General features: G+C 38.1%; 1 protein-coding gene across 1 annotated transcript; it reads right to left on the bottom strand.

Annotated features, from left to right (window-relative positions):
- On the bottom strand, window positions 1–25,837 carry CLPTM1L (CLPTM1 like). The gene is made up of 17 exons (XM_058832487.1): window positions 25,564–25,837; window positions 24,573–24,673; window positions 23,122–23,311; window positions 22,197–22,339; window positions 20,190–20,268; window positions 15,929–16,046; window positions 15,369–15,463; window positions 13,738–13,822; window positions 12,228–12,331; window positions 10,730–10,795; window positions 9,672–9,722; window positions 8,948–9,030; window positions 7,129–7,163; window positions 6,762–6,817; window positions 6,636–6,680; window positions 3,412–3,527; window positions 1–2,302 (listed from the first exon to the last, which is right to left on the bottom strand). Exons 1-17 carry the CDS (start codon window positions 25,735–25,737, stop codon window positions 2,224–2,226), a joined length of 1,620 nt encoding a protein of 539 aa, XP_058688470.1. The 5' UTR covers window positions 25,738–25,837; the 3' UTR covers window positions 1–2,223.
- Window positions 25,838–26,269: the final 432 nt, after the last annotated feature.

Genomic DNA, 26,269 nt, shown 5'->3' on the forward strand with positions numbered 1-26,269 from the left:
TGTATGCCAAGTCTTTTATTTGGAAATGGAATACATAAAACAATGACTTGAACAGGAAAGTCTTGCTCATTTTAAAGACTTAAAGTGTTCTAATTTTATGTGATTTATGATGATTGTATAGGATATCATGAGGCCAGTGTTAAGAAATGCAAGACAGAAAACCACTAAACGCATGGTACGTAAAAGTGCAAAAGCAATTTTTCAACAGCTGTGTAAAAAAATGAGCAATGAAACATCAGAAATACCCAAATATGGTATTCTGGACTTTGAGAAGCTACCCTAGAAGAACCAGTGACTTGTTGTGAAATGGCACAAAAAATGGAACGTGCTATATGCATTCTTTATATCAGGAAAGCTTTTCACACACATTTAACTTAATGTGAAATATTAGTTTGCTTAATGGCAAAGAGCTCGTTCCAAACAAATTCAAAACAGGTACAAGATAGAGCAAATGCAACCCCAGTTTTGCATAGACTTACTTAGGTGTGTGTTTAACGCTAAAATCAATAATCTGTTGTTACAATTAACAGCATAACGAGACTTTAACATTAACAGGGGATAAATATTCACTTCAAGACTCCTTTCCATTCCCAGCAGCGTGTAAGGAGGATTTCAGCATAGGAAAGACTATAGTCTGTAGCAAAACACAATAGGCAGGCACACTTCTTTTTCTTTTTGGGACCCAAATATTTATACGTTCAGACTTTTGAAGTATCAGAACTGGATAAAATCTACTTCACAAAGTAGTTACAGACCACAGGAGCTTACCTGTGTTCTTCAAGGTTATTCAAGGAATATTTTCAATTCACAACAAATTGGGGTTAAACAGCCTTGTACAAACAGCATGCAATTTAATTAACGTAAGCATCATTATGGTTTATTTGTAAACTTACCGACAAAGCAAAATTAGAACTGGAAACTAGAATTCTGCCTTCTGTATTTCTTTAACTGCACTTTATTTGCTGCTGAAAAGTAATGCACTCTGTATTTCACTTACTGTTACTAAGAAACTTGCTTTTACGACTCTTTAAAAATTTTAAATTTAAAATTTTTCTAACCATTTTTAAAAGTGGTTTCTAGATATAGCTGTGGAGTTTGGATTTTGGAATAGTAATTCAGCCTGATTATTTTTCGCAAATTTGAAAGAAACAGATGAAAATACCTCCCTTAATGAATTCTATTCCCGTGGAATATAGATTTTAAATTGTATGAAAGGTATGAATTGTTCTTTACCAAGCTATTTTTTTTTTCTCTTCTCTGTATCTTTGTAGTTTGTTGAACCTATACTTGAGCAAAATAATTACATTTGAATGATGTGTGTTCCATTAAAAAAATATTATGGGGCAGGGAGGGAGAGGAATTATTCCCTTTGAAACATGACAGAATTGCCAAGTAGGTCACTGCAGTACCAAATGATGAAGAATTTAATAAGTGTTAAGATACTTTCCCAGCACATAACAATGATTTGCATTACATGAATACCTGCTATGCCAAGAAATCATGTTTGTCCACAATGGAGAAGGATTTCTATAAACTTGCATACATATTGAAAGAAATCAGGTTACAGTTTTTTCACACCTTCATTCATTTTAAGAAAACTGAAACCCTCTGCCATATTGTGGGCCATGAAATTGGTAGAATTTGAAGTTTAAAAATGCCATCTAACTTATCCTATATTTCCAACAACATATTTTTTTTTACCTAGGAATTCATGATTTCTACAATTTCCATTATCTCCATTATCAAAAGAGAATGATTTGTAAGTAGAATATAATCCAATATTATACCTTTTATTTTTGACAGTGCCCAGTTTGGCAATAATCCTTGATTCTGCTATAAGACAGTGTCTTATGTTTTTTCAGTTTTCAGAGTGTAGTGGCATGGGCACCACAGTTTCATTTTGTGAGTTGTCTTAAAAACACAGATTTGGATCTTAATTACAATGGTTAGGATGCCTAGGTTTTCACTGAAGAGAAGCTGAAATGCAGGAAGTTTATATAATGTCATCTGGCAGACTGTAGACCTTGTGAGGACAGAAAAGGGTCTTGAAAGAGGAGGGTATCAAAACTAGATTTTGGCAATATAGAAGATGTATTGTCCATGTAGTTCTGTCATAAGTTTTAAAAATACTCTTATTAAATAAGTTTTTCCTTCCTTAAGACCAGGTAATACACAAAGCAAGTAAGAGTCCAGGGGTCAGTATCTTCAGTTCTTAGTTATTCTCTATGAGCTTTTTTTTTTCGACTTTTCTTCGTAAGATTCTCCATACTCATTTACTCTGCTCTTATCCACAGGATAAAGCCTGGCAGAAAAAAACCCAAATCTTTAGTTACATTACAGTCTCCTATCTGAAGGAATTAAAATTAAGTAGCTCAATGATGCTTAATTTTAAAAGTGAATTTCTTTGTCATCGTATTCTCTATTTCCATTTGTGGCAAAACCCAACATCTTTAGAGATTTGTACAGACATATCAGCTTCTTCACAATATGACTCAACCACTTGTGTCAGAACCTCTTAAGAGACATACTAGTTCCCCTAAAGCTTGGCTGGAGTCTTTTCCCAAGTAATCCAGACTACCTCAAACTTCACTATGAAGAGTATTTTCTAAGTAGTGCATACACAGTGCATTCTTCCTCATCTGATTTTAGTTGCTTAAAGAATCTGAAACTCAACAGGTACTCAGCTTACAAGAGAGCCTGATAATTTGTTTTTGCAAAACAGATAAATAGAAAAGCAGAGCAGGGCAGTCCCCCATCAGACAATATCCTTCACTACTGCCCTGCATCTTGGAGAGCATTTCTCAGACATTGAGCATATGGAGATGGAGCCCTCAGCAAGGGTTGGAAGCCCAGAAATCCTAAGTGGGTTTGTGAATACAAGCTTAGGAATTTCTCTCCTTCCCCTTACTTCAGGTATTTATGTCTCACATTTGATTTGTGGGGTTTTTGTTTGTTTAGAGTTTTTTTATGTTTTTAATTTTTGTGATTTTTGCTTGGTCTTTCTTTTGTTTTTATTTCTTTTAAGGGGTAGAAGGTTTGAAACTTCCAAATCTGGTGAAAAGAAACCTGTTGTGGGGAGGGAAAAGGGGTAACTGACAAAAACTCTGGAGTACTGTGAGAAGAGGAATTTTTTGACTATTCTGTATCACATCCAGGATTACTGTCAGGTATGAGAAAATGTTTCTGTTCCTCTTATTTGTATTGACATTTCCTTTGCAGGGTGCCCTGCTCACCATTCCCTTCACTAGGCATATACATAACTAACATTATCCAGACCATACTATACTATAGATTATCACAGTATAAAACTTCTGCTTCAAGTCTATCCCAATCTATAGTTCTTTATAGCAACAAGACTGCAACCATCTATAGCATTGTAAAAGATGTAATGAGTATTAAAGAAAGTCATACCATCTTTGGTAGAGATAGACCAGGAACACAACATCGTCTCTAAAGCATGCCAGCCTATGAGATGTTGGCATAGTGATGATAAAAGCAAATATATCATCAATAAAGGTGTTGAATGCCTAGAAATAAAAGAAAAGTATATTCAGCTGGCTGTGAAGAAAAGAAGTCATCAGTCTTACAAAGTTCAAAGCTTGCTATGTTTTTCTGTGGGAACACAGACTTCTTCCATATTTGTAACAACACTTAAAAGGTTATGCTGCAAAACTAATTAATGCAAATGTTAAAATGCCTTCTTTTAATGAAGACCATACTGTCTACTACAGACCACAAATTACAAGTAAAAAGGAAGTAGGACTGTTTCAAGTAAGTGAGAGTATTGTCATGGGAGGGGAAAAACACAGACTCAATTTCAGAGAAAAAGTCAAAAGAAACTGGAAAAACCCCCAGACTTCTGCTCATTCATTACTCAAATGGCAAGATTTACAAAATGTCACTTCACTTCCTTTTTCTCTAGAATTTGTGTAAAAATTTGTTAATTTATTGCTCTTAAGAAGATCAACTTGGAACGACTTTAAAGTATTTTTAGTGCTTTCCTTGAAGTAACCACGTGTTGAATAAAGGATGGAAAATTTTCTAAACCATTTCCAATTAACTAGGCATACTAGAGACTCTGTTTCTGCAGCAATAATGAAAGGTAATTTAACCAAAAGGCAACTCATCTGGATCTGGCTCTTGGCTACAGGGAGGCTGCACACATCAACTCTTACAGTGCACCAGCTCTAGTACTCACGTTGCAATAAACGGTTTCAACTCACTAAAAACATCAGGAAACAAACCCAGCAAAGAATATTCACTGTTGGGTTAACAAACTGAGTTAGTAATGTGGCTCCTTTCAGTTTAGCAAGCTGTATGCTAATCCATACCATAAGAAGGGGGCAAGTGATATAAGCACAAAACTCATTCTACAAAATGAACCAACATTTATGTGATGGAAGAAAATACCAGCAGAAAATGGGGGTGTTGGACAGAAAAGTATTCTGATTAGTTACAACAGGAAAGCTCTTTCTGTCAGGTCAAAACAAACCCATCTATCTGAAGTGACTCAGGAATATAGCTGACACTTCTCAGGCCTGTGCAAAGGTTTGTCATGGAACAAAACCAAAAACCTTGGCAAGCTGGAAAAGACAGCCTTTCCAAGTCAACACCCAAATGATTGATCCTACAACGATGATGGGAAGAAAAAGCTAAATGCTCCATGCTTCAGGTACATAGGCAGTCTTCATAAGCCACTGCAAGTGAATGCACCAAGGCAGCCCATCCAATAGTGTTTAGACTGAATAATTTTCTTTAGAGATTGCCTCACTTGAGGTACTCTCGATTAACGATAAAGGGCATAAATGTAAAACCCACAGAAACTGGAAAGTCAGAGTTCAAATTAAGGGAAAAAAAATGAAGCTCTCTGAAACAATGATCACAGGTGAACCCACTAGACTCCTCTTTCCACTTAAAGTGAAGAAAAGATCAAGCAACTTTAAATAGCCATTTAAAAAAGTAAAATACTCCCTTCCAAAGCTCTCTAAATTAAACATAATTGAAATCAAAAATAGACTTCTTTCTCCACACACACAAGCCTTTGTTGTGGGCAGCCTATGGCATCTGAACAGGAACCATAAATACTCTGTAAGAAAAGGCAGTTCAACAAGGTTGTACTGATTTAAAGGTTATTTGCTTGAATAACCTCCCCCTGTTGTTTATTTAACCGCTGATGTCTCTGCTCAGTTATTTTCTTTGGTGAAGCAGAACTGTGAAATTACTTCACCAATATACCTTTTACTCCCTCCTCTTAAGAAACATGCTGATTTTCCTAGTATATGCCTGAAATAGTGTTTATTGTCATTTTTATTTCCATTTCCACATCAAACACTGCTTATTTGCTATTCTACTACCAGCTACATTTCAATCTGTTCTCCTGGATACACCCTGCTTCCTTAAAAACAGTAAGGCAGCAAAAGGTTGGACAATTGCTACAGGCTGATAGAAATGGAAAAGCTTTTGAAGTCTCTTTAGATGTAAATGTTTTAGTTCTTTTGTCTCAAATCTTCTGTTCGGAATTGGACACCATTTCTTGAGCAGTTTAATTTCTTTAGCAGTTCTTTAACACTGTTCCTTTTAAAATACAGATGTTCTGGACAATTTTAATATATCAACACAAAGGAAAAATGAAAACATTTATGAGTGGAAGCACAAATAAAAAGGGTACATGGTGATGGCATCAGGGTCTTGATGATCCCAGCACATCCAGCCAGGGTTTCTCAGGACACAAGGATCAGGAAAACAAAGCACAGTACAAAAATCCTAATGACTGGGATTAGTGGGAAATGATAGTCAAAACACTATCAGCTCTTTAGGGGTACAAGAACAAAACTAGCATACAGTTGCCAACTCAGGGAGAACATAGGAGATGTGGGAACTCAACAGTGGCTGTCCTTTGTTATCCATATCAGCACATGGAATCCTGACTGGGATACTTGGGTCTATCCTCTTGGTGTTTGAATACTATGCAAACCACTTGGATACACAAGTGGGTGCTAGTGGATATACAGCTATCAAAAGGTTAGTGAGCTGATTTTGATTTTAAATAAACTCACTTTCCCCTCCAAGGTCTGCTATTGAGCTTGGCTGCAGCACTGCATTATTTCCTACCAGGGCAGTCTAGGCAGTGGGGACACCACAGTGCAGCCCCTCTTCACCCATGGAACAATCCCTCTCACATTTGCCCAGAAGCTCACAATTCCCACCCTGTCACAGAACACTGTGTGCATTACTTCAGTCTCTGGTAGCTCCTGGAACCTGCCAAAGTAAGGTCTTTTTGCATTCCTAACTCCTTCTTGAGAACTATCCCCTGTCAGTGATGCATTCACATCTTCTTAAAATGATGCTTTTAACTAAGACTGATAAATTTATCTGCAGGACCAACATTTGCAATCACGCAAGATAGCTGACAGTACAAAAGGCAGTATTACCATAAAAACTAGGATGCAAGTATTCTCATCATATGAAAGTCATTATGAAAAATGAAAATCAGTGTGGTTTTTTCTTTTTTAAGGACAGCTGCAAACAAGTTTAGTTCTAAAACAAAAAAGTACTGACATCCTCAAGCTATTTATTATTAGGCTGTCTCTTACAGAAAACAATTTTCAGAATTACTGCATGCAGCTTTAACTTACTTTGTATGTGAAAGCCTTCCATGGTAAGTGTGCAACAGATTTCATCTAGAAATAAAAACATCAAATTGTAATAAAGTCTGGAAGAAGAGACTAGAAAAGTAGACATTCATCACTTTTCAATCTTACCTTGTAGTTTACAAATAGTTGGGGCAGCATAAACAGGAATCCAAAAGCATACACTCCTGAAGATGAAATATGGAAAACAAACAAATGCACAGATGTTCATCACACAATTGTAATTTCATAATTAGTAATTTTCACTCATTCTTTTCTAAAGAGTGAAGATGCATCTAATTATTTTGTTCACTTTGGGTTGAATCTTCTCCCTTTTTCAATCACTGTGATAATTTAATATCATTAAATTTAATTATTATTTATTATTGATTATTTAATATGGTCTGTATTACACTGATCCAAATTATAGCAATTAATATTCTGTCCTGGCCTTCATTTGAAGAAATATGAATAGAAAAAAAGAACCAAAGGGACTCACCATTGACAAAACTGTTAATCAACCAAGAGTACCAGCTACAAACAAAGAAGAAAGTACAGTTATATTTCTCTTCAGCCAAAATTATATCACATCCTATACACCACAGTACACTGACTACTCCAAGAAATGGCTATGTTACAAATTACTCCATGCAAGAACTAAATATGTCACATCTTCCCTGGATTAGGAGGGGCTTCAGAGAAATCGATGCTTATCACACTATACAAGAAGTTTTGAGAGGTTTACTACCTGTTTTTATACTTTTATAGATCATTTTAAGACTTATGTTTCAATAATCAGATAACTGACATGAGATATGTGCACTGTGTGTAATACTGTGCACTGAACCCTGACTGTATTAAGGCCTGCAAACGTAACACTGTATTCTAAATATTAAACAGTCACTTAATATGACACAATAAGGACTTAACAAATTTCAAACAAGTACCATTCAGTGCAAACCACAACAGTAGGTACCTACAAAAAAAGTAAATACAAGGAATCTATGTTTTTTCCCTCCTTACACCTAATAACCTTCCCAGATGTTCAATGGAGCACAATCTTAAGAAAATAATGGTACAGACAGTGATCTAAGTCCATACTTCTGCTTTGCAATCCTGGGAACAGCTAATAACTATCATGCTCTGGTTATATAACTTAAAATTAAACTTGCACTGCTGTGTTACTTGCACATTAGCAACATTACAGTTGTAGCAACATTTCAGTAATCCACAAGCATTGAAAGAATGCATCAAAAAATGTCTCCGAGATTAAAGGATAATCCACTCCTAACATTACTTGTTCTGTCACATTTCCTTACCAATTTAACAATGGCAAGAATTCTATTATATGAATTGTTTTCACTTCTTTAAGATGCAGCTTATAAAATACCTGAAATACAGTCTTTTGGAATACTAAACATAATCAAGAATTTTGTCAGAAAAGCAGAATTTTAAAATGCTGCATATTTGTTACATATTACTTACTAAGACAAAAAGCTTTTGAAAAAACTGCTTTTCTAATAGCCCAGAAATTGCCCCAGTTTCTCCTGTGAGTGTTACAATTCATGTATGCAGCAACAGCTAAAAATAATATTATGAAAAACTTCTGCTTGTTATCTCCCATCCCCTCTGGGTCTAAGGACTATAAAAAATGCCTACATGACTATCACTATGCTTGTGTTTGCAGGTTTTTCCAACAAAAAAGTCTCATGGCTACACACTTGCTTGCATCTCTCCACCACATAATGAACCAGCTGTTTTGAGTGAAAGGGGATAAGGGTTTCATTTGTTCATGAAATATTGAGCGTCCAGCTCTTGCTGAAGTATTACTATGTTGCAGGAAGTCTACGGCCCTAAAGGAATAAAGAGCCCTTTCTCAAAAATGCTTTTGCTTGCTTGCCATTGTAGCTATCATATTTAGGAACAGAGAAGCCTCTTGTTCAAAGCAAATAATTTTATGAAGGTTTTTGCTTCTCTCTGCTATTGGACAGGTTCAACCCCTGAATTCCTTTCATGTCTCCTATCACTGACTGGTCCTCTGATCATGAATGACAGCTTTCTTCCCCCTCTTCCGATTGACATGTATGCAAGCTATTGAATTATATGCAAAAGCAGTATCAGGTTACTTGTGAAATACAACAGCCTGTTGCTTACAGGATGTTAAAAAACCATCTAGATTCTTCAGCTTTAGATAGACAGCATAAGGAAGTTTCCAGTTCCAGGCTCATGCATCAAACTAACAACTGATTTCCATAACCATGTAGAAAAAATGGGGAATGTTTCAATTCCATATAAGATCATTTATAGAGTTACAGTACCTTTTGTATTTAACATTCAGCAAAGAGTAACCTGCACCTCCAATACACAGTGGATAGAGCAAATATGACAAGTATTTCATAGCCTAATAGACAAGAAAAATAGTTTGTTAGTTCACACTCTATATGAACAGATTTTTCATGGCATTAAATAGAAGATAGCCACATAATCTTTTCCTGAAAATATTTTTCTATTCCCAAATGTCTGCTACAATTCCCACTATGCTTCCACTTCCAGTGGTGGTGGTGAAAATTCCAAAGCCCAGTTCAGACAAGCAACCACCTTAGAGTGTAGGCACCAAGAGACAGCACAAAGATCAATGTCTAAAAGTAGCTCCCTGCTTAACAACAATGTTGTCACCAATGCTCAACTCCTTTCAGAAATCAGGAACCACATGAACTTGCCTTCAGTAAAAATAACAAGTACAAATATCAGCTTTCAAATTTGTGAGTGGTAACCCTTTCAGACCTCTCTTCACATAAATCACTTGGAATTCTGCTTTTCAGAGCAATGCCTCTACCAGACTGAACAACTGAAAGAACTATTTCATTGTTTCATAAATTATCAGAATTAATTTTCACTATCTGATCATCAACACAATGATGATCCACTTGACAACTGTGAGGATGTGGAAAATACACTTGCAGAAAAAAAGAGCAAAACAAGTCAATCAACACGTAACATATACGGACTTTGTAGATCAGAAGTGATAGGATTCCCTCTTACCTGGGCATCATATTCTTCGGTTTTCTTTTCAGAGTCATTGTATGCACCAAACTGCAACAAATATGAAAACCAAAACCACATCAGAACATAGGGGAAAAGCATTTGCTGTCCAACTTCTTATATTAAGAAGGTAACAAAGCTTTTAAAAGCTTCTATATAGGTGAGTCATATATTTGTCCTGTGCAGCCTACTAAATATAGGGTAGGCAAAAAGATTAATTTTTAACCTCATATTTTACACCAAACTTCCAGGACTTCTTTGCTCAGAAAACTGATGTTGAGACAGCAGAATTCGCAAAGCAAAAGCAAAGTCAAGTAGCTAAAAATTTGTCAGACAGAGGAAGCATTTATCAAAAGCCATAACCATAAAGAGGTCAGTTTTGGATTATCTCCACGTGTCCAGAAATTCTGCCTGCTTAAACACAGTTCATTGATTACTGACACAGGAATAAGCAGAGCCACCAGTCACTCCAGACACATAGACTTCAAGCAGCACAAAACCCCAGCACTTCTTGTGAAGAAACACTGAGTATTAGACAACTGATTCTTCTACCAACAAGATAAACTTTCAGTGTAGACTGCACTTTGCCACTGCATGTTCTGCAGTCTCAGCAAGTCATTTTACCCAAAAGAATCATCTAAGAGTGTACTGTCTGCAGAACATGACACATCTGTTAGTTCCACATTGGAGAAGTTACAGGTTCATGAAAAAGCCAGTTTCTTATTTCAAAACATGATGTCACTTAAGACTGCCTTTCCAACAGAGGGGCAGCAGCAGAGTCCCACCTATACAGATTTAACAGGACTGACAGAGAAGTTCTGAAGTTTCTTGCATCATAAATACATACAAAGAGCTGCTTCTTCTAAAGAACTCAAAGAAACAGGTTTGTAAATGCTCATCCTGCTGTTGGATTAAGCCATTCATAGAGAGATGCACACAAGAAACTTTTATAATTTAAAAAAAATTCTTCATTTCACTAGAAGCCAAGTTGCACAGTAACTTGGAAACAGATGGATGACTCAAGAGTGTAATCATTAACAGGGCAATGTCTACTATACCTGAAATTTGGGTCTCAAACCTTGCCACCTGATTGTCATTTTCAAGGCCTTCTTCACCTTCCAGAGCTGTGATTAGCAAAAACAAAATATGCACATGAAAGATTATCATCCAAAGGAACATCTTGTGAAGGATTCAGATAATTAGAATCAAGATTCCAGAATACCTATTTTAGTCACCTATTGCATAAAGCAGTAGTAGTCTGATTGCAGCACACACTCCTGGGTCTACACAAACTGAATGCCGTGTCATTAAACAAGTACAACATTGTGATCCTGCACTATTAAGCCTCTTTATCAGATGATGTAGTTCAAGTGAAGTAATGTAGTCATTCCAGGATATCTGAATTGCAGTGCCTAAGTGTGGTTAGCACCAACATGCACCCCAGGTCAGGCATTTAGAAAATTCCAGTAGTCACCTGCCAAGCAAGTTTTCATGTCCCTTCAATGAAGGTGCCTCAGAACTCCTAACAGTGATTAAGCTGGTGCTTACATGGTCATTACATTTCAGTAGTGGACTACAAGCAAAAATCAGTGAATCCGCTGACTTATTTGGTTACTAACTATAGTAAGTTACTTAGCTGTAACAGCCTGACCCTAATGTAAACCAAAAGTTCCAGCTGACCTGAAAATTTACTCATGTACCCACATTGCTATACAGATTTGACAACTTAGGCAATGCAGCTCCCCAGGAGAGCTACACTCTAGTGAAGCTTTTTGGGGACAAGGCTCATTTGTTTAACTTTAGATACACCAATATTCTCTTCTCACCCACCATATATTCCAAACAAAAACAAAAAAGGGGGGGATAGTGTAAAGATGAACCTTTACGCTATAAATATAATACTTGTATCTTTGATACAAGTGAGAAAATTATTTCTTACAGAATCAAAGTCACTACTAGTACTGCATGAGAAACAGGAGTTAGGTCTAAGTTGTGAATAAGTTCCTCTTAGCAGGCAATTTCCTCTGAGATGCACTGTCTGTATGATTGCTGTCACTTTGAAACCGCTGTGCTACCTGCAACACACCGACTAGATGTGGACTTGTGGAATCATGTACAGGCAGCAGTTTCCTCCTTCCCCTATCACCTCAGTCCTGGCACTCAGAATGAGCTGATTGGGGACATCAGGACTGAGATGACTGGGGAAGGAGGCAAAGGGCACACAGCCTGCTCTTTTGACAATGCTTCCATGCAGGCTTGTTGACATGGTTATACTTGCTTGGCCAGGAGTGAGGCCTATCAGGTGATGTGATAGGTGGAACCTCATCATCATTCTGTGTTTGGTTTCTACAATATCAGCTGGACCATCCCAGAAAAAACTAATACTTCCACTTTAGTTATCTGATCAAGGGACACAATCTCCTCTGTCACTGAAAGCCAAGGACACGTGAGCTACAGCAGTATTTTCCAGTAACTAATTTAGCATTCTTTTTCTATTATAAACTATGGATGTTGCTGCAAATACTGGTATCTGGTGCCACAGCTTTAAGAACTCACCTCAATCACTGCACCCACACCTGCTGGGATCAGTACCAGTAAACTTGTTTGTTCATCCAAAAGGAAAAGAAATATTACCACAGTACTAAAGCACCGCCAAAGCACTAGACAGAAAAAATAAAAATGGAAGGCTTATTAATATTTAAATGAACAGCTGAGATGACAGAAGACTGATGGCCTATTTAGTGCAATTCTGGCTTACACAACTTATGAAGTAGCCCCCCTGCACACTGCCACAAACTTAAGCATGAATTTCTTCTGCATACATCTTGATATAGCTAGTAGTCCTAGAAACAGCCAGTGATCTCTGGGAACAAGAACATTTTATGCCATTCTTATCAAAGGAGATGAAATAAAATTGGAACATTTAATGAAGACTTCTGTACTGAAGCAATTCAGCAATATGTGAGTACAATTAGGAACTACATTCATGATTCTTGTCTCCAGGAAGCTGAAAGGTTGCGAGATAATATAATGTCAGTATTCGAAACTCATTTATTATTTGTAAGTATTATTTAAGTCTTTTGAATTTGACTTTAAATCTTTTGAATTTGACTTTACTGAGTTTTGAAACTGGCAATTGACTCTTTATTTCTGAAATTCCATGGATCATTACAAATTTTTATTAACTTTTTGGCATACACACGCCAACAGCAGTACAACTGCTTTAAAAAAACAAATGGACTCTCATAAAAATTATATATGGGTTCACCACACAATAGAAACATGTTTTTCTTCATAAATTAGAATGCCTTCTTTTTTCCCTTTGGTACTGATATACCTTACATGTTTTAATCCATCTGTAAATATGATACAATTAGGGATAGTCTCAGAGGTCAAGTGACTCCAGGTTTACAATTTTGCTTCATAATCAAAATTGGAGAAAAGCTATTGGAAAAACCTTCATCTCTTTCTAGGAAGGCTTGGCAGGATCTCAGATCACTATGTTTCTCTCATGTTTCTTATACACAAATCAAGTCAATGCCCCCATGCTGTCCCCCTCCCCCCACACCAGGAGTCTCTATTGCTCCTGTTTACATCAAAGCCCAAATCAAGCAAGAACATTACAATACAGCACTTTCCACCCACAAATATTTTCCAACCTGTAGTTATCTACAAGGAACACAAGGGACTTGCAGAACAGCATTATCTGTGAAAGCACATTCTCTCCACGCACAGAACTTTTTCTGGTCCTCATTTTTTTCTCAAAGTTCTCTCTGTTCCTTCAGCAAGGAAAACATGGTAACTGACTCAATATTAATCTAATTCCCAATTCCAACACAGTCAAACCTCAGTAGTGACATAAGTGCTTAAACTCAAGTGATACCTGAGCACAGAACTAACAAAGTTAGAACCATCTGTGTAGACTGTTGGTCATCTCTTCTTTGTACACAAGTCATCTCATTTTGCTATCTCCGTAAACCTACAAAGTGTCAACTTAGATCAAGACTGGAAACACACACCAGAAAATAGACAGCACACAGACAACACTTGGCATTCTAGTCCATACCTGCTTTTGTAGACATCCCAATCATGCTCCTCTTTTTCTTCCAAAAACTGATGTCATTTTTAAATGCAAGGAAATCAAAGAGAAGCTGCAAATGGGAACAAAAATACTCATTTGCTTGAAACATGCACTAATTAGAGACTGAAAATGTTAACAATGCATTCAACATGGTATTAAAAAAACACCTGTTTTAGCAGCTTCAGATATGAAAATTAAGACTGATGAATAAAAGCTAAAAAGAAAAGTTGTTATAGAAATCCAGGCCCTAAAAGCACTGCAAAGTGACAGGATATATTTCAAATACTACCACTGCAATGCTGCACAAATCAGTGTTGTGTAAAGAAAGTTAGAGACCCAAGACAGGGTAACTCATCACAGAGGGTGAAGAGTGAGGACTGTGAGGAACCACACACCTCCTTGAGAGAACAGGGAAAACCATAATAAATTAAACTAAAAATGCTCTGTATTGGATTGATAGTCAATTTACATTTGGACAATATCAAAACATTAGTAAAAAGCATACTATGATACAGCAAGCTAGGTTTCCTCTGTATTTTGTCACTAAGTTGACCTAAATTTTCCAGAACATTTTAGAATTCAATTTATTTGTATAAAGCTTTTTTATTTTTTTCAGTATTTTCATTCAGTATAGTTTTTGGTATGTCCTTTAAGCCTTCACCATCTAAAAAAAAAAAGTAAAAAAAAAAAAAATCAAACGCAGATTCCAGAAATTCTTGCACCACTGGACTTGAATGAGGAAATTTTCTGTTGTTTTGGCGAGATTTGTTTGTTTATGGGAGGGGGTTGTTGTTTTATTTGGTTTTTTTTAATTTTTGGGAAAATGATACACAAAAGAAAAAAGTATCAGAAAAGCTTGTCCCAGTCTAGAGATACCTTGCAACCTGATAAACAGAGTGGAAAAGTTAAATTAAAATGTCACAGAAGTCTAAGGCTCTCCAAACAAGTTAACTGTATGTAATGTGAGTATAAAGAAACATAACATCCCAAGTTCTTATCTCTCCCAGAGTATGGGAACTGTGTTGAATGTAACTGTAGATTACAAAAATGTTGCCGGTGCCTAAAAAAAGTTGTTCATTTAAACCAAGGTTCAGATTTAAGCCAATGCTAAGAAAGGGACAAATAACAAGAACAAAAAATAATCATGAGTGCTCCACACTTACAGGAACATTTTTGGAAGCAACTTATATCAGCTGATCTAAATTCCTCCAGGGATTAGAAGTCAGACACAAACCCTAGTATACATGCCTCAGCTATGCCACTGCAGTGGTAAACCTTGTGAGAAGTCAAAATTTGAATCAGTGTTGACAGTCATACTAATTCTAGGGGCTTTGGTTCAATTACAACATAAAAAAAGTGATAATGAAGGTAAAGTTTTATATTTAAGACTGCAAGTTTCTATACAATTATCTCAAATTTCTGCCTTATTTGAAGTTTTTATATTAACTCTGTATTGGAAATATAGCTGACTTGTACCAGAAAATGTTTCCATTTCTCTACTGAAATTACTGTTTTCAAGAATAATTCTTAATAAATGAAACACCTGAAAGTCAGACACATGCTCCCTTTCCTCTTTTTTTCATATTATGTACTTCCTAAAAACAAAAACCACTTACGTGGAATGCTGCTACGAAGAATGTCAAAGCCAGAAAGTACAAGTTAGTATCAACAAAAATTCCTTTTACTTCATCTGCATCCTTTTCTGAAAATCCTACAAAAAAAGAACAAGTCACTGTGCAAAAAGTGCCAGATAGTTCATTGCTGTTATGCTCAAGTCCAGTACGAAAGGAATCTTATGTCACCTGCACAAGTTCTGTTAAGGAATCATAAATCAAAAACACAATGGAAGCTTTATTGCTAAGATCTTAATCTACCTGTATTTTGGAAGTTACTTAGCTCACCATAAACAAAACCCATCAGTTACAAGCCTTTAACTTATGCAATTACAGTCTGTTTTGTAATTTTTAAAAACAGTTAATTCAGCTCTGTATTCTTATTCCCTACCACATGCCAACATATTTTTATCTTTGACTTAAGGAGAAACAACACAAGATTTGTAGTATTAAATCTCTTTACCAGCTATCCAGAAAAAAAAGTGTCACCTGTGTACATGAAAGAAACAAACTGAGGGGTTAGTTGGTGTTTCTTGGCCTAAAGTCATTAAAAGTAAGCATACCAAATTGCTGGAGGGAGTACACAGCATCCTGCATGTGGATCCAAAATCGGAGTTTTCCGAGAGATATTTTGTCATATGACACTGTAAGAGGTAGCTCTGTTGTTGAACGATTTATAACCTGCATTTCAAAAAGAAATGTTTCATTTTTAATAGCAGAAAAATAGCAACAACTACTTCCATTCATTTAAAAAAAAAAGTGATTGTATCACACTATAATTTAATCACACTATTTCGAGAACTGTTCTCTGTTTTTTAAAGGGAATAAGATCTTAGATTTCTACACCATGCTTGAAGTTTTTGTGTTTTTTCCAAGAAATGTTAAATTAGCAATTTGTTCTGTTCAAGTTCCTATAGCAACCTCACTGCTCATGTATACAAACGCCTGAGACGGCAGCACAAAGGGGTAAACGTGTGCTTAAGATATTTCTTTTGACAGTCCTTCTCTGAATGCATATACTAAGATTACCTAAACTAGAATATTATAAGAAAACCCAACCAACAAATAAATTGTATCCTTAAGGCCACAGCCACAAATTTACTACATTGAGACTGATTTTGAGAGAAATTGAAAGGGTGGGGAAGCAAGATAATGCCACTAGCTCAGACTAGTGAAAACACCACAGCTAAAGCTAAATAAGACAACTTTGGGGTCTGGGTTATAAAAAAAAACTTCTTCCTCCTGCACACCAAAAAAGAAATCTCTGCTAATCCTACTGTATCATCTACATGTTATTTAAGATGGAAAAATAAAAAATAAAAGAAAATTAAAATAATTGCATCAGTTCCTTCTGAATGATAGCTGTCCATATCCAATTCTCAAACAGGTTTAAAAAAAAACAAAAAAAAAACCTACCTTGTCCTCTCAGATGTTAGAATACTCAGCAGTTAGCTCAGTACAAGTTCAGGCAGTGTATCTTACATTTCCAAGGTTAGCTCAGGACTACAGATTGGCAGGCACGCTTTACAGGAGTTCAAGATCTACTGCTTCAGGCTCCTAATTACTCCCAATCATAATTCCCATCTCAGACCTGCTACTCTACACTGCATTTGTTTCTACAGTAATTAGTTAGCTGACACCTAACTGCTCTCAATGGGCTGCTTCTGATTCTTGTGACACAGAGCACAGTTTCAGGCTCCCCACCCATCAGTCAGATGTGAAATGAGGGCTTCGTTCATTCTCCCATTCACTCTTTCCTCTAGTGAGTACAAACAAATCTCAATTTCACCACCCTCCCAAGACCCTGTAAGCTTTTCAGACAGTGGCAGAACATACAGGCACATGAGGGAGGGGAAGGGAAGCTGAGAAAGTTTTATGAATACAGCTGAGAGAAAAGCTTGAAAAACCAGAACAGTGTCAGGGATCTCTGAATGGAATGTAACAAAAAATCAAGTGTGGTTAGAATTGACTGTAGAGAACACTGTCAAGATTCTACAGCTATTTACCAAAAATTATATAAAGATCTTCCAGACTGCTTCTCCTTTTCAAAGGATTCCTGTAATTCAATTAGTCTCCTTTCAATTTCTCAGTCTATCAAAAACAGCATTAACATTTATGGGGAAAATAATTTTTATCTGTGGAGGATGAACAAGTAACAAAAATTTTGCAAATGCCTGGGTGTGGACCTGATTTTTCTGCGCCTGAGAGAATTACAGCCTGTCAGTGGCTGATCTGTTCCCAAGGAAAAGTCTCTTGAGAGTATCTCTTGCTCAAGGTCTATCTTTGCAAACAATTTCATTTTCTCAAAACAGTTCTGTACAGCTGTCGTGTGTTTTGCTCTTGTCCCATCAATCGGACAAGAGGTGGTGTTCACTTTACCAATGATGTTAAACCTGTAGTGTAATAGCCTATAAAAGGCTGAAAAGTTTGGGGAATAAGGGCCTTTCCTAGCAACTCGTTTTGGTGTGCTGCATAGAATCCACACTTCTACATTGTGTCCAACAGCGACACCTGGGTAAGCAGCATGTGGCAAATGCACTCTCCACAGAAAAAGAATTACTACAGAGGAGTTAGGGGTGAGGTGGGGAGAAAATCAGATTGCAATAGAAGACAGAGACAGGAATTCTCCAACACCAAAAGCAATCTAAAACAAAGGTAAGATTAGGAGAATGAATTCTTTCTCAACAAACAACTAAGAGCCCACAAGTGATGCCTCACAACCTTGATGGGAGTGTGGCAGTTGCAAAGCTTTTGAAAGCTTTGCAAGGAATGACCAAGTCCCTGCAATACAACCTACTCTTGCAGTATCTCATCAGAGCATCACACGTTACTTCTAGCACTCTACTTAATCAATACCACAAAACAGTGTGCAAACACTGCTAGTAAGTTCAGTGGTATGAATTTTAAAATTATCTCTTTATTAAATTCTGTGCAATCCCCAAAACTCCAGAATTTAAGCATATTTAAGAACACGAGGAACACATCTAACCTCTAGACTGCAGTACTTACTACAGAAGACCTACATCGACCAAAAAGAGTCAGTTGACAATCTATACAGTCCAGGACAAGCATGAAAAATGCACCTTCAGCTCCATGATTTTAGGTCAGGCATAGAAAACAGACACTGTGCCCCCATTTACAGTCAAATGTTAACCTGGCTCCACAAAAGCTGTATTACCTTATTTCCTTATTCTTTCCTGCTTTTCACTTACCCCTTATTCTCTCACAGAATGTTTACTACAAGACTACAACATTTACTTTCTGCAGGTCTTGAGAGCAGTTTGGCCAGTAACTATTGAGACATCACATAAGCCAGTGCTGAAGGGGGAGTTTGCAGTTTTAGTAGAATAGTTTTTGCAGCACTTCCCAGGACCTTTAATGACTTTCTAAGGCAGTGAGTTTCAACAGCATTAACTGTGGCATGCATGACAACTGCAGGGATGTCAGTAGTAATATGAGAGTACTGAATTTATTTGTAAACAGGGTACATGACTTGACCAGTTAGAAGTTCATATGAATGCACTGAATTGGACTGGATGAGCTGTGATAAAACTTAAAACAAAGGACAATGACTACTAATAAAGACATTAAAAATGTATATCTAAAAAAATACTGGACAAAATTATCTTCTATCAAGACTTGTAGCAAATGCTCAGGAGTTTATTTTGCTGTACAGATTTGGGGTGTAAGGGACACAAATTTGTAAAGATTATCCTGAACACAAAACAACAAAATCCTTTGTCTGAGCTTAAGTGATGAACTGAAGAGACAATTTAGAAGGTTTATGGGAAATTTACATCGACAAAGGCTTCCCAGGGCACATTTAAGTTTTGAGACATTCCTCAAGACTGTTCTTCTCAGTAACTCCAACTGCCAAACTCCACTCAGTGCAACTGAAAAGAACTGCAAGGCTTAACTAAGAGCTGCTAAGATCAACATGATTTAGATACACAGGACTGCCATGTGTAACCTCTAGCAAAGGAGCTGCATGATTTTCTACAAGAGAAGAGTCTGGAATAAACTAAATACAGAATTATTTTTTTTTACTGCTGGAGTGACTGAATAGTAAAGCAGGTTGCCCATAGAGGCTGTCGCCTCTCCATCCTTGGATATAACCAAAACTCAACTGGAAAAGGTCTTGAAAAACTCACTCCATGTGATCCTCCTCTGAAAGGGGCACTGGACTAGCAATCTCCAAAAATCTCATCAAGTTCATCCTTCTGTACTTCCATTACTGAAGTTTCAAAGCCCTGATTTATTTGAGTGCACAAAATCATCAGATGCACTGTAACACCAAACTTCCAGGTGCTCAAGTTACTCTAATATGATAGAGAACAGCACCAAGAAATTTAATCACAAGTGAATTTTGAGGAGATAGGAGAATAGCTACTGACTTATCTTAAGTGTAGCTCCACTATCAGCTGTGGAGGTTGTCAATATGCCTAGAAAGTATGAGAAGCTACTCTGGGATGCTAACACAACTTCTTCATATTAGGAAGTCAAAGGAGGAGACTGCTCCTGCCACTGCTGGTGCTACAGTGATGTCCTCCATATCCACCCAAAAGGCAGAAGCAGTGAAGTCCAAACATTTGGTGGAATAGAAGACAGTGATTGACAGATACTTCTGCCAGAGGGAAGTCTCAAAACCCAGATCCAGCTTCTGCAGTTACCACAGTAAGTCACAAGTTAAATGGTCATTGAGTCCTGTTGTGCATTTATACTTTTTCATTACAGCAAACAACCTATGAGAAAATCTTAATTAAAACAACATTGAAGATTACTGTTAAAACTGTTAAATGTAATTAAAGGTATTCTATTACTCACCATCAAATCTTTCACTCTGTTGCTTAGCTGATCAATAAATAATATTGGAAGGTAATGCACTGTCTTCCCCAACTGAACCCTAGGATGTTTAAACATGGAATTTATGACTGTAGTCATCTAAAAAGAAAACTACTTTTATTCAAATTAGCACTCATTTATCACTTTCAGATCTACCCATGTAGACATTTCCCACCATCTTTTCAGGCACATTTTCTTTTAACACACAGCAAGAAATTAGCCTAGAACCAATCTTTCCATGAAAGACACTGGTATTGAAAATTTTTGTTTGCTTTTACTCCTCTGTAGAAAGACAGAATAAACAAATAAAAATACAAATGAAATTGGTTGCGATGATGCTGAAGCTTTTGCATGACCAAGGGAAATTTAAAAGTCTGTGGAAGAGAAACATGCTGAAATTTACTGCCATATATTTGTATCCTTTGGTTCAAATATCCTCCTCCTGCTGTGAATATGACACCGGTGCACCATCTCCCCCACTCATCAGGGCCTGGCAGGACATCAGTCTCCTGCTCTGGCCCACATGGGACCATGAATGTGATGGCTGATGCACAAATGCGAAGGTCACGTATTACTGCAGGGACTGTACAAGGAACAGAAATCTCTGCCATCTACAGAAGCTCTTGTTTGGATTGCTTTAATACCTCACCAACCTGCATGAATCCAATATAAACTTCCTAGCCTTCAAGCCCTCTATCAAATTAGTTACTGTAAAGTTATTTAGCAAAGTATGACCTACATGCAATTGGTTTGTCAGCATCTTAGAAAAGTATTTAGCCCAATGCCCTAACAGAGATAAAATCTTTAAGCCTTCACTAGAAAGGCAGTTATCCACACTGTGATGATCTTGGTAAAAATCCATGGAAGTAGCATGATGGAGATTTTTAGAGCCTGAAAGTTGAATTTTAGCTGTTGACAAAAGAAAGAAGCCTCTATGCATGCTAAGAAAGACTGCATACTAAACACACAATGTGCAACAGTAACACAGAAAAGTAATTGAGGGTCAAAAATAGTGCTTGGTTATTTAACTGAAGTGATTTAGATTTCTATGTAATAACCATGATTAAAGCTATTGTTAGTGAAATTGCAGCAGGTTATTTCATATACAAATTATTTTCCTGTATAATGCAATAATGACACAGCACTGATGCAAATCAACCAGAAAAAACTTCCCAGCCCAACAACCCCTTCTTGCTATGGGTCTACCTCTTCTGGCTGGAAAGCTACCCCAGAACCCCGGGGCCTGCTGGTTAATCAACTACTTTGGATTTAAGAGGGTACTTGTAGAGAAAGGCATCAACACACAGCACCACAAACCTACACAGCACTACTTATATGCTTGATACTGGAAGCGATCGAAGCAAGCTGTGAGCAGAAGCTACTGCCTGCACCTAGAGGCCTAAAAACCCATCCCTGTTTGTTAGTATTTTCTTGAGTAAAATGACAGAACGTAGGAACACACACTGTCAAAGTAAAATTAAGCAAATCATAAAGGGAGAAAATATATCCTAGGAGATCAGCTGTGCCTCTTCAGCACTTCCAGTTTGTACAGTTTGTAACTTGCACATGAAGGATAATTAGAAAAGGTCAAGGGATGGCAATTGCTCTGAAGGCCACAACAACAACTGGAGAACAAATGGGTTTGAAATCTGCTGTAGTGTTTTACCTGTGTCTTTGTAGTCTTGTTTTGCCTTACTATGATAACTCCACACAGAAAAAGTATTCTAAACTCTGACCTGTCCAGGAATCAGGTATCTCCAATAAGGCTTCTGAGTATGTAATATCTTAGCAGCAATTTCTCACTACCAAAATGCAAGCATTAAGATCATCTGTTCTTGTCTCTAGGTGCCCATTTAAATATGAAATACTAAATATTAAAATACTATATATATATACATACTAAAATACAAGACGGACAAGGAGGACTTTTGAAGAAATGTGCCGTAAGTTTTTAATAACATATCTGACAAAATTAAGTCATTGACTTACATTTTCATGTAACGGTGAACATCAGCAGGAAGGGATGATCCATCAAACACAAAATCTTCCACCATGACATTTAAGGTCAGTCTTGACCTCCAGTGAGAGACAGGTTCATCCAGGGCACTGGTGTCTTTTTCTGCTTCAATTTGCTTTTAAATAAGAATAAAAATACATACTGCTAACCAACGCAAAATTTTGAATAAGGTAGTAATATAACTCACAGAATCCAGGGAATCATTAACTATATCAAAAGTCAGAAGCCCATTAAGAAATAAAAAACCCCAAAATTTACCTTAATTTTGACCAGATTAAGTATTTTGCTCAAATATGACAGAATGGATTTTAAAGACCCACCACAATCTGACACTGAAAAACTTCAGTGTCCACTCACAGCCTTATTCATCAAGAAGGAATATTCATCTAATTAACCTTCATACCTTGGGAACGTGGATAGTAATAAGAAAAAATCACTTTGAAATTAGGAATGTAATCCGATGCTACTTCAAAACAGTCAGAAAGATGTGAATGATCAACCAAACGTTATCTGTTTGTCTTCATATCTTATTGTGCTATTTTACAACAGCAAAGCATATTATTTTACATCAATTCACTATGGAAAGCAGCACCATGCTGTTACAGAGCAATATACCAAAATTGCTTTTTCTACCAAAAGCAATGAATCCTTGAAATAATTATTGTTTACTAGGGAAGTGTTTTAATAACTACCCAGCATTTTAAAGAGTTCTACCTCTGCTTTGCTGAGTGGTCTACTATTAACATGATAATCAAGAAGAGGATTTTGATCTTTTTCTTTCTGTTGTATCATCATTAGTATAAAGATGCAAGCACAGCAGATATTAACACTAGAAGTGTCTATAAAGCAAATTACTTATTTTGCAGATGTTCTCCTATAGATGGAACACACACCTACCTGTGTGGCTGATTCACCAGTGAGCAAATGAATCTCTTCTGGCTTGGGGACCATGTATGTGGTCAGAGGGCTTACTATATGCACCTGCTTATCGTCATGCCAAGGCAAAATGCCAGCATGATGAAGAAATACAAATGCATATAATGTGCCATTATTTCGGGTTTTCTTTGGTACAGAGACATTCACTGTCCTAAAATACAAAATAAACATATTATGAGATGACATAGCACATGGTGAAATATTTAGCTATTACTAAACATTTGGGTTCCCTGGAACACAACAATTACTTCTGGCTATCATGTTCCATGGCTGGATGGGGTCATTTTTTATACTCCAGTACATATCACAATATATTAATTTCCAAAGATTTACTATTTACTATTACATTAAGATAGTTAAACCTTTCTTGTCCTAGATAACACAGGACTACACCATCAATTCTTTTGTTGCTTTCCCCTACTGACAGGTCACAGGGCCAAAATTATGACTGCACTTGTTAAAAAAAAGCCTCATGTGCTGAAGATACATCACAGATCGCATACACAATACGAAGTTTAAAAGAAAATCACAAAGTTTTGCCAAGCACTTTGCATTAATAAAATATCTTCTCAGCTATGGCATGCCAAGCACAAAACTCTAAACTGGAGCCCCAAACCATGAAGTCACTCCCCTTGTACTAGCCAAGAAATCATCCTACTTGCACCCTTGCATAATGCCCCCTCTCTTCCTGTAGTCTCGGTTTCTTCTGCTCTGAATACTTTCAATGGCTTAGCAGACCCTGTCAGTAAAACAATAACCTTAGAGACTACGATAAGAGAGTCCAGAATGCAGCAATTATTTTAAACAAATGAACAAAACAAAAAGTGAGACGACAAATATGAAGAACAAAACAAGTAATTCCAGTCATTTTAATTTTTCAGAGGCATATGTAGAGTGCAGTGTTATACTAGAAAGTTTCTCTAAGGGCATAGTCTCAGCACCAATATCCTTTCAGAAGATCCTCAAACCCTAGACTATCAGAAAAGAAGGCTTTATCGCGTGATCTTAGCAGAGAAATAGTTATGGAAGAGCATGTTGCTAAAACACACGAAAGAACATGGTTTGACATCTAAGTCCTGTCCCAGGTCTGACACCAGAGCAATGAAGAATGAAACAAAATGTGTAGCCAGTGTCCTACCTGTGTGATTAGAGGCAAGTCTCAAGCATTTCCAGGCACATTTGTCTTTAGATTTTCTCAATGGAAAGTAATTTTTATGATTATGAGCAAGGCACACTTCTGCAAAATGTTTGCCTGTATGGCTGAAAACAGCACCCTGATCCAAGCTAACCAATAGTGAAATCTACCGTGGCTTCATGCATACTTCCATCCATGTAACTCCTAGTTAGGATGCACACTTCAGAATTCAACAAAGAACTCTGATACCTTGCATACCACTAGCCCAGATCCTTACCTTTCAAATTTGGACTCAATATCAAAATCCTCCACATTCAAAACGAGATCTATATTACTCTCAGCACCAATGCTTGACCGTGTGGTAGTGTACACACTTAACTGAAATCAAAACACAGCACAGAGAAATTAAGAGTATGAAAACAAATTCATGCATTACTATGTTTAGAGCACAGGTCTGTCTTTCAGCTTCACTAATTCTCCCAGCTGCAGGAAGGTTGTATACACAGGGAAAGCAAATGGTGTACTCAAGTCTTTCAGCTCCTTTTGGGGGCAGAAACACAGTCATTTTAATGGGATGACCTGTTTTGGAAGTTGAAGGAAGTGGAGCCATTTCACAGAACCACAGATCATGTCAGTAAAGGAAAGGGTCTCTGTCAGAGCTGGAAAGGACCTCTGGAGATCCCCCCCACCAAGGCAGGGTAACACAGGAAGACATTTAGTTTGGTTTGGAACGTCTTCAGACAGGGAGACTCCACCATTTCCCTGGGCAGCCTGTTCCAGTGCTTTCCCACTCTCAACATAATTAAGTTCTTCCTCACACTTTGGTGGGAGTTCTTGTGTTTTAGTTTACGGCCATTACTCCTCCTCCTGTCACCAGGCACCACTTAGAAGTGTCTGGCACCATCCCCTTGGCACCTATCCTTTGAAATATTTATATGAATTAATGAGATTCCTTCTCAGTCTTCTCTGGGCTAAACAGGCCCAGCATTTCTTCCGCAACGCTGCTCGAACCAGTACGTGTGTGGCAGCAGGTACATGAAATCAATAAGAAACACGAGCCCGAGTCCTACCCGTGCACCAGCCAAGGGAGCCCTCCAAAGACCCCGCACTACCGAGAAGGTGTGGGAGCGGCTCGCCCGGGAGGGAGCAGGGAGGAGGCAGAAGCGGGGACAGAGGGCACGGACAGGGACAGAGGGCAAGGGGCAGGGGTGGTACCGAGGAACCCCTGACTTGGGCGGTGCGCCGAGGGCCGTGCCCGCCCCGCTCACCTGAAGCTTGGGCCTCTGAGCCAAGTAGGGCCAGACGCATCCCCCGGCCGCGCCGTCCGCCGCCGCCGGGCAGGGCCGCGTGTAGACGATGCCGTACATGACCCAGCAGGTGTGCGCCACGTACACGGTGAACACGCCCACCACCAGGCTGGTGAAGGAGCTGCGGCTCAGCATGGTGGTGACGGTGCCGATGGCGGCGGCCGCCGCCCCCGCCCCCCGCCGCAGCCCCGCTCGGGATCTGCCGCCGCCGCTCGCGCATCCCCCACGCGCCGCCCGCCCCGCCCCGCCCCGGCTTCCGTCACTTCCGGCGGGCGCGGGAGGCACCGCCTCCTCCCCCCGCTCCCGCCCGCCAGCCGCTAGGGGGCGCTGTGTGCGGGGCTCGCCCCCGGCAGCGCTCAGGGCTTGGGTCAGAAGGGTAAAGATAATACTGGTGATAATGATAATAATGGTGGTAACCAGAGTCACTCGGGATCCATTCGGTTGGAACAGGCCTCTGAGATCATCGAGTCCAGCCTATGACATCGGCTAGACCATGGCACAAAGTGCCAGGTCCAGTCTTTCCTTAAACGCCTTGCAGGGATCCATCATCCAGCTCCATCTCCCTGGGCAGCCCATTCCAACATCTAATCACCCTTTCTGCGAGGAAAGTCCGCCTAAAGTACAACCTAGACTCTCATGTGCAGCTTAAGACTTTGTCCTCTCATCC

This window comes from Poecile atricapillus, chromosome 2 (assembly GCF_030490865.1).
Source record: "Poecile atricapillus isolate bPoeAtr1 chromosome 2, bPoeAtr1.hap1, whole genome shotgun sequence".
NCBI classification, from domain to species: Eukaryota; Metazoa; Chordata; class Aves; order Passeriformes; family Paridae; genus Poecile; species Poecile atricapillus.

Excerpts from the sequence above, each read along its gene's own strand:
- CLPTM1L (XM_058832487.1), bottom strand. The coding sequence starts at position 25,737 with ATGCTGAGCCGCAGCTCCTTCACCAGCCTGGTGGTGGGCGTGTTCACC. Across the intron at positions 24,674-25,563 it reads CTCAGAGGCCCAAGCTTCAG|TTAAGTGTGTACACTACCAC; the intron begins GTGAGCGGGGCG and ends TTTTGATTTCAG. Across the intron at positions 13,823-15,368 it reads TCTTCGTAGCAGCATTCCAC|CTTCTCTTTGATTTCCTTGC; the intron begins GTAAGTGGTTTT and ends TCCCATTTGCAG.